This window comes from Hordeum vulgare, chromosome 2H, assembly GCF_904849725.1.
Source record: "Hordeum vulgare subsp. vulgare chromosome 2H, MorexV3_pseudomolecules_assembly, whole genome shotgun sequence".
NCBI lineage: Eukaryota > Viridiplantae > Streptophyta > Magnoliopsida > Poales > Poaceae > Hordeum > Hordeum vulgare.
The window spans coordinates 19,186,756-19,196,138 of record NC_058519.1 but is presented as its reverse complement, the minus strand read 5'-3'; the positions used below and the strand labels follow the sequence as shown (position 1 = coordinate 19,196,138).

Below are 9,383 nucleotides of genomic sequence, written 5' to 3'. Positions count from 1 at the left end.
CCGCCGATTTGGCAGGGGGAAGGGAAGGAGGGGGTGGAGCACGCCGCCGCGACCACCTCCTGAGGAGGCGGCGCTAGGGCAGGACCGGGCGGAGGATGGGGGCTCGGGGGAGGGGATCCGGAGGCGCAAGCGGTGGCGGGCGGGGGGCGGCGGGGAACACTAGTGGGGGGGTCGGGGTAGCGGGGAGCGAGGGACTGGCCTTGTCCAAGATCGTCACATTCAAGCATTCCACCTCAACATGAAACATACATTCTTGGGTGTGTGTGGTGTCGTGTTGTATGCTGGTTTTATATGTTAGTTGTGGCTTCATATATAAAGAGGGGAGAAAGCCTTTTTTGGTAATAGGTCCACCTCAACATGCAATCATACATAGAAAATGCTAGCAAACATGCCCGTGCGTTGCAACGTGAGATTTTTTTTTACTTCACATACACACGCTCGAGACATAAGTAAATCTCTTGAAATCTTGCACAGTGGCACATGAAAATAAACATGATAACCGTTGTTGCGCAAAAACATATAGATGCGATAATTTTTTAAGTGTACTTAAGGTGTTTCTAGTTTATTAGATAGTAAAAATATCCACCAAGTGGCACGTATCTCCTTACGTATTTGTTATCGTTCCTCCTCCGTGATGTCCATATTTGCATTGTGATGAAAATAATAAAGTATGTTTTATTTTATTAATGTTAGCATATGCATAAAAGCATTATTTTTGTCTTGTTGACATATATGTTTGCATTTGTAATCCAAGTAAAGTCTTAATGGGTTTGCAAACATATTAAATAGCTCCATCGAAAACAATCAATTTGTTAGAACATGCATACCAAATATTCTATGTTGCATTGCATGGGCATCTTTGCTAGTTCTTAAAAAATCATTACAAAAACAATTTAAAACAATATAAAAATCAAAGTTAAATCATTGGTTTATGAAAAGCTTGTATCAGCAACATTGTATATTTTTTATACATCAGAAACATTTTCTATATACACGTTTAATATTTTCCAGTTTTATCGTCAATATTTTTTAGAACACATTAAGTTTTGATGTCTAATTTTTTATAGACATTTAAAAAAAATTGTATACATCATGAACTATTTTTATATACATGTTTGACATTCTCCAAATACATAATTAACATTTTAAAAAACATATATTTTTTATGTCTACTTTGTTATACACATTGTATAATTTTGTACAAATTTTATTATAGATCAGAACATTTTCCTATGGACATTAAAATAAAATAATTGCAATATCCATATTTTTCTAAAAATAAAAAGATCATATTATTTGTTCATACGTGCTGTACTTTTTAAATATTATTTGTTTCATACATGTTGTACCTTTTAAATATAATTTTTTTCAATTCAAGTTTGGCATTTCTTTAATGCATGATTAATATTACTTTTTTCATAGTTTGCATATAGATGATTTTTACTATTAAAATATTCAAAATATATCCAAATGAAACCAAAATATAAAAACCAAAGAAAATGTAGAAAAGTAGACAAAAGAAGTGATGAAGGCCGTGCTTAGGGCAGCCGCCCACTAGCACGAATAGAGAAAAGTCGGTGAAAAAAGAGGTGAGAGGCAGGGGTCGAACTTCGATCCCCAGGGCTAGAAGCGCAAGCTATGCATTGAGGGATCAACGCTTATTGAATCATAAGGATCAGCCGACTTCAAAAGAAAAAAGAAAAACGAATTGTTTTTTCCACTTACCGGTGGCATAGAGGCGTAATTCTTGCGAACTCTAGGGGTAAATTCGGCGACAAACGACCGGAAGCACTATTTGCTTTATTATTATAGCAAAAAAGTCTGTGCGTTGCAATGGAAGAGAAAATAACACACGCTTTGAACGTAATATATTAGTACATTTGTGTTGTCGACGATGGCCTCAGTGCTTACACAACGAAAACGCGTTTGAATGTACAATCACTCGGAATAAGATGAGAAATATGTTGTTTCTCCCCACGAGATTTTCTAAAGATGTGCATGTGTGGTTAACGATGTTTTCTTTCCTCTCAATTTGGTTTTAATTTAATGGATATTTATTACAATTCGTATGGTCGTCGGAAAGGTAGAAAAAAAGACAGTGCATTACAGATTAAGTTTGCACCGAAAATAATATTAAGAAGTATTCAACAGCTAAAAATAACATCCTATTTAGATTCTACACATTTTTTCAATCAAATTTCATATATAACATGTTAAAATCGGAGTTACGGTTTAAAAGATATGGATAATTTTGTTTTAGATAAAATATGGAGTTACGGTTCAGGTTTTTTTTTTCTTAAAACAAAAAAAACGTTTCGGCTGACTTAAATAGGGATGGCGGGTTGATTACCTGAAACATCAAGGAGTTTTCTGTAAAGTGCAAAAAAAGGGTTCGGCACCGACTAAAAGATGGACCGCGGGTTGATTATCTAAAACTGTGAGGACTTTTCTGCAAAAGGACAGAAAACGGTTCGTTCCGACTTAAAGTTGGACTGCGGGTTAATTAACTGAAACTGCGAGGGCTTTTCTGCAAAATAACCGACGACGGGCGACAGAAGCGTTGCGCGCTTTATTATTAGGGGAGATTAGGTAGAGATAAACTTGCTTCAACATGCAAATATGCATGAGAATTTTAATTCTTATGTTTAATAAATATTTCAAAACCATAAATAATCAAACACTATAAATTATACTATGTATTTTAAGTTTTAGGTCTTGTATTGTTACATCAAATATTCATGTTCCATACTATCAAATATCATTGAACTATATTGCAAAGTACTCCCGCAACAAGTGTGGGCCGATAGGCCTAAATTTTTAATCTTTTCACCAAGATGAAAAAACACACAAACAGTAATAAAACATTCAGTCACACCTTGTTCACTGAATGGTACAATACTTGGCTGTAACATTGAAGGGCAATTCGCTCCATGAATGATTCAACATTCGATGGAACACTATATGCCATACCCACCAACTATAGTTAATTTAATTCAAACCAAAACATGAGCATTTTTATTTTGTATGCAAAGGAACCACGCAATTATTTCATATTGTTCATGCATCAATACTGGAAAGGCTTTGACAAAAGTGAGTGTATGCAGGATACTGCAGCCCAGACTTACGGAAGAACGGTGCTCTGCTTGAGGGGACCAGGTTAATCCTGAAAAGAAGAATTGTAAATACTCTCATACACTCATCATAAAAATAAATGGATAACCACTGAATTTTTCCTCTGCACATTTCGCGGGAAGGATTCACATATACGTACATTGGGAAGTATCTCTTAAGTTTATCACACATATCTGTTGCAAGCAGTATCAGTATCGCTAATGTATTTTTATTGAATGTAGGACCATATATGGATATACTGAGCGGGAGGTTCTAGTCAAGTTTCAATTAATGATTGGTAGTATTTTTCTCACCATGAAGGAAGCAATTTTGTGTGTGGATATTCTCTAGCTTTAAGATAATCATAGATCCTAAGTTACTTGATTTATTTATAAGATCTGCTGTTATCAGATAAAAATAAAATGTGCTGTCAAAACCTGTAGACACTAACTAGTTGATGAGTTACTTACATTTCCTTGTCAGCGGCTAATCTTGTGTAGAATACTGCCAACGGATGTGCTGAATCCTAGAACATTCATTCAGCAACACATGGAACTCTTCAGTGATCTGAAGAAAACTTAGACGTTGGAGGGATGCAAGAAACTCAAGGCCAGGTGGAACAACCGTCAATTTTCTGAGGTTTACAAGCTGAAAAATATGGATGCTTGCAAGGGCACCTTCTTCAATCACTAGCTCATTTAGATGAGGCAAGTCCCGCAGTGCTAGAGACTTCAACTTGGAGAACCATTCTTTGCTGAATACTAATTTCCCCCCGTTGTATGCACTTGTAAGATGCATTTCTGTCAGGTTAGACAATCGCGAGATGTATGGGAGGGGATCTTCTCGGAGACACGACCAAACAAGATATAGTCCATGTAGCTTCTGCCCTCCTTCCTGGAAAAGAGGAGACTTTAATGTCCCTTCTGCCAATCTCCCTCTTAGAATGAGTTTTTGAAGGCTGTGGAGTGTCTTCAGCTTATTCAACTTAAGAACTTCATCCTCATCACTCATGCTAATATGTAACTGATTCAAGAGTTGCATCTCTAAGAGGGAGCTGCAAAACTGTTCACAGTGGGTTTCCTTCATGTTACATATCCTCAAACTCCTTAGTTGCCTCAGCTCCCCCAGCTCTTTAATAGAATCATCTTGTGCTTCAATTGTATTTAGCGTCTGCAAATTTGTCAAATTTGATAGACCCTTCCGGATGCGCATACCATGGCGACATATAAAAGATCGATGTGACGGATCTACAATTCTCTCAACAAGTGCCTCAAGTTTTTCAGCTTGACAATCCCATGTGGCAATTCTTGTATCATATTGTTGACAATATCCAATGTCAATAATTTGGAGAGCTTCTCGATAGACTTTGGGAGGATCTTCACCTTTGAATCCCGTAATCCTAAATAGCAAAGATTAAAAAGATATCCAACAGCACTTGGCACCTTCTCAACAGATAAGCCTCGTAGTTCTAGGACTACGATGTACTTAGACTTATCTGCTACAGAATCAAGTATTCTGGATGATGGCATGGCCTCATCAAATATGATGCAGGATCTAAGACGAGGTAGTTGTAAATGTAACCAAATATCATTGCGGCATTTAGATACAGCCAAGCGGCGAGTGTTTGTGTCAAGAATACCATGATTCCCATACTCATATGCAAGACCAAAACTTTCTTTCCGGGATAAATCAATTGCCAACTGACGAACAATATCATGCATTTTGCAAGATCTTATTCTGCGAAATGAGTTGCATTCCTCGGGCTGCAGCATATTTCTGTGGACAAGCTCATTCAAATAGCCTTCTGCCACTTCTTCCAATGTACTATCACCCCTTTCCTCAATGAACCCCTCTGCGATCCATAGTCTGATGAGCACCTTCCTGTGAAGAATGTAGTCCTCTGGAAACAAGGCACAATACAGAAAACAACTCTTCAGGTACGTCGGAAGGTATATGAAGCTCAGATGCAAAATATTCCTCACATGATCAAGCCCTGGGTTATACCCCAGCTCCCAACCTAGCTGGTCGTGGATCCGTTTCCATTCTGTCGGATTCTTCTCGCGCACAAACAAGAGACTTCCAACCGACACAATAGCAAGAGGCAAGCCTTTACACTTTGCCACAATCTGCTCTGAGTGGTACTTCAGCTCTGTAGGGCATTTATAATCTTCCTCCCTCCGAAAAGCTTTCCTATGGAAGAGTTCCTGTGCCTTGTCATCTGGTAAACATTCAATTTTAAGTTCACGTCCTTCAGAAGCCAGCCTAGCTACATCCGCACTGCGTGTCGTGATCACTATGCTGCTTCCTTTAGTATATGGGGCAAATGCTCCTAACAAATCACTGAATGATTCCTGTTTCCAGACATCGTCCAGCACAATCAGGTACTTTTGCGCTAGAAACTTCCTTAGTTCATCTTGAATTCCGGGAATGTCCATTGTATCGATGTCGACCGGAGCAATTGCCTCACCATGAAGAAGGTCCATAAATAGTTTCCTCAAGAGATCCTTTTGCGAATATGTTTGTGAGACAGAGATCCATGCATGGCAGTCATAATTTTTCCTCTCCCCTTTATACACATTTGCAGCTAGAGCAGTTTTGCCAAGGCCTCCCATGCCACTCAGTACTACTACAGAGCAGTCCTTCACATGATCACCTAGCCAGTCCTGTAGTTTTTTTCTGTTTTCGTCGACCCCCACAAGATCTTCGCTGATAGAACGAGAGGTGCTTGCAAGATGTTGGGACCTCTCAACAATAAAGGCAGAGTTATCAGCAGAGCCATTGTTTGGCACTGGAACCCATCGGTCTTTTACTTGGAATAGGTGCACAAGGCTGGCCTCTGCTTCCTTTATCAGGGAGACTATCCGGTTTAGAGAAAGCAAAGCTTCTGGTTGCTTGAATCCTTTGGTCAGATAAAACCTCCATCCAATGACATGTTTCGGCCCTACCAGGTGTAGATACTCATCTACTATGTCCTCAATCCGGTGTGCTACTTTCCTCACTTCCTCCATCCAAATTTCATATGCTTGGTCCTTCCGATTGCGTACATCCATTCTACAAAGAAACTCATGCATCAGCCTGAGCTCGCAACTAATACGGCTCATTCCACCTTGGAGTTCTGCTAGCTGTGCTTTGAAGTTTCTGAACAGCGAACTAGCTTTGTTTATCACTTCATTTCCCAGAGCAGTGCCAATCTTCGTCACCGTTAAAAGAATCACACCCTCTGCCATTATTCTCTATGCCAGTTAATCCACAGAATTTCACTGCTCAAAAAGGGCACATCAGAATATAGCTTGGAATCTGCAGATAGAGTCGGTTTGTGTTAGTGCCTGTTATTTCGTGCAAGAATTTGTGTGCTTCAAAGAGAAATAGAAAAGCCATACTGGCTATCAGTAGAAATCATACGCTGAAACGTTAGAATGACTAGCACAATTCCCATGTGTTGCTACCAAGCCATCCCATAAAAAAGACGAGAAATTAGAACATCAGCTTAGGAGATCGTCAAAAGATTATGGTGTCTTGGGGCTATTGCGTGATTCACAATTAAAAAGGGAGCAAAGAATATAGTAATAAATATTATGGTGCGCTCGCTGGAGAATCTTAAGCGGCCATAGTTGACCCATTGCAAAATTTATAAGTCGGACGACATTTTAAACTTGGAAAGCTGCAACATCAGCAGAAGTTAGTGGTCGTCCAGCCCATCGCGTCGTTCTCTTATTTGTTTTGTTTTTCTGACTGGAGCGTGACAAACAAATATTTAAGTGTGTGCATGTTAGTTACACAGAGGCCGGGTGTAACGCTTACTTTAAGTTGTTAAACCAATTGAGATATTGTATGTAGATAGGATACTTGTGTATCAAGTTAGGATAGATATTCGGTTAGGATCTATCTCTAGTTTAAACCGAATAGCTCTATCTCTATCTCCTTGTATTCAAACTACTTGTATGCATATCTCAGGGTTGCGCCTGCTATATAAACATGAAACCGTCGCCCTAACAGGTACGACGCTTCTAGCCAATTCTACATGGTAATCAGAGCCCATCTCTTCCACCGCATCTAGAGTTTAGCCACAGCTATCATGGCCACCTCCGCCGTCGCCAACTCTGGTCTCTCTGGCCAAGTCACCGAGCGGCTTACCCGAGCCAAACCTTCGTCTCCTTCGGATCCAGCAGCGAGCCAAGAAACGAAACCTACATATATGAGATTGCCATGGGTCTCAACCCAATATGAGTTGAGAAGAACATCCGCAGTAGATATCCAGGCGCCGATTTAGCCATTCCGACGTGGCCAACGGCGGAGACCACCACCCTGCGACGTTCGACCGCGTCTAGCATCAAATCGAGATCTGATCTAAACCCGGCGGCACCCGCAACCACATGTCTGATCCCACCACATAGTTGTCACCACGTCGTGACATGGGATCCCGCCGTTGCCGCCATGCCGTGCACAACATCGGCAAGGGTAGCCTGCCCGCCGTGCCATCAGACCCCACGTAAACACAACGCCTCCTCGGGATCCAGCCGTCCTGCGTCGGTGGAGATGCTTGAAGGGGAAGAAGTCACGCCGCCGCCCTGCTGGCTAGGCTTTGCCTGGTGGCGTTGCGGATGGCGGCGAGGAGGGTGAGAGGGGAGAGGGCTCAAGGAGGAGGGTGTCTAGGGTTTCCTCCCGGGTCACCCACGGGGGTGGCACGGGGGAGGGGGGAGAAAGGACGGTAGGTACGGTGACGGATCAATAACTCATTGTATACATGTTTTGTAGTCATCTTTGAATTACATGCAAGGTTCAAGACATTATATCAATCGTTGTACATGTTCTTAGAATTTACTTCCTTCGTTCTTAAATATAAATATTTTTAAAGATTTTGCTGCGGACTACGTATGGATGTATATAAATATATTTTAAAGTATAGATTTACTCATTTTGCTCCGTATGTAGTCTATAATGAAATCTTAAAAAAAAACTATATTTAGGAAATGAGTGAGTCGATGAGACGTTGTTACGATATATATACTAACTCCTCCATGGATGGGATCTACAAGTGGATCAAACCTTTGAATAGGAGTATCATCTTTCCTGGTTGCATCGCTGGAATGCCGGATTCGTATTCGGATTCCGCACACCAGACAACACTAGCCGAGGCTGCATCGGAGCTCTGCGGCCTGCACCACGCCAGCTTGGTCGATCTTTGCCATGTTCCAGCTCTGGTCAACGACGTACGTATAGAAGTTCTGGGGCGCGCATCCGTGCATGGAATGGATTGCTGCTTCCCCTATTGTCCACCTTCTTCGGGTCCTGGATTTGGGCATATATATAGGGCTTTCTTTGTTCTCCAGGGGCGACTGGAACCAGTATTGGTTTGGGATCTGGTTTTCCTTCTCGATGGGGCCGATTAGATCTGGTTGGAAAATTTCTCTCTTGGAGCAAGCCGCGATGTCGGTTGAACTTGCACGCAGAACTTGCAGAACCTGGCTCTGCATGAATACCGAATCGCCCCATAGATCGAGCACTAGATCTGCACTAAATACTACAGTAGTACGTGTACGTAGTACATCTCTAGAAGCACTATGTCTGTATAAATTTCCGATTTTCCTATAACTAAATAGTGCACATAAGTTGCACACCTTACAATTGCAGACTAACATCATTCCAGGTGATTAAGACTTGATTGAGTGATTGGATTGTACAATAATTATGATAAGCTGGATATATACCTGCTGCTGTATCCAAGTTTGATGGATAATCTTTCGTCTAATCAGGAACTCAAGGACTCAAGTCGTAGTGAAGACCTCCAAGCTGAAACAAAACCCCACGAAACACAATCCAAACAAGATTAAGCACGGAGCCGATTTATACAAAGTGAAGAAAGAATTATTCATGGGCAGCTTGGTGGGTAACAATACCTCCAATAAATTGCGGGATGAGACCAAATAATGGAACTGTTTCCATCCTTCTTGCGTGCCTCTAGAACTATGGCTGGTTAAGACTTGGGAACTCGCCTTCTCACATGGTTTGCGGGGCAGCAGGTCACTACGGAACATTAATCAATCATTTGTTTTTATTTAATAGTAGATGCTTCGTTGGTTCCTTCTTCCAAGTGGCAACCACTATCATTGGATTTAAGTCTTGTAAGATAATGGGATTTCAATCGTTTGTCATACCAACCACGTTACACAACGACAACGATCATTGGGAGTAATAGATTAAATAAATGTTTAATGTCAAATTGCCTCTTTCTGACATCTGTGCAGATGCATTTTTTTAAAGGAAGATGGTCC

The 9,383-nt window shown here is 40.9% G+C and overlaps 1 protein-coding gene across 1 annotated transcript; it reads right to left on the bottom strand.

Moving 5' to 3' along the window:
- Positions 1-4,282: 4,282 nt before the first annotated feature.
- LOC123429265 (disease resistance protein RPM1-like) lies at positions 4,283-9,097 on the bottom strand. The gene is made up of 3 exons (XM_045113322.1): positions 9,009-9,097; positions 8,820-8,901; positions 4,283-6,408 (listed from the first exon to the last, which is right to left on the bottom strand). The coding sequence occupies exon 3, from the start codon at positions 6,336-6,338 to the stop codon at positions 4,359-4,361; it is 1,980 nt and encodes a 659-aa protein (XP_044969257.1). The 5' UTR covers positions 6,339-6,408; positions 8,820-8,901; positions 9,009-9,097; the 3' UTR covers positions 4,283-4,358.
- Positions 9,098-9,383: the final 286 nt, after the last annotated feature.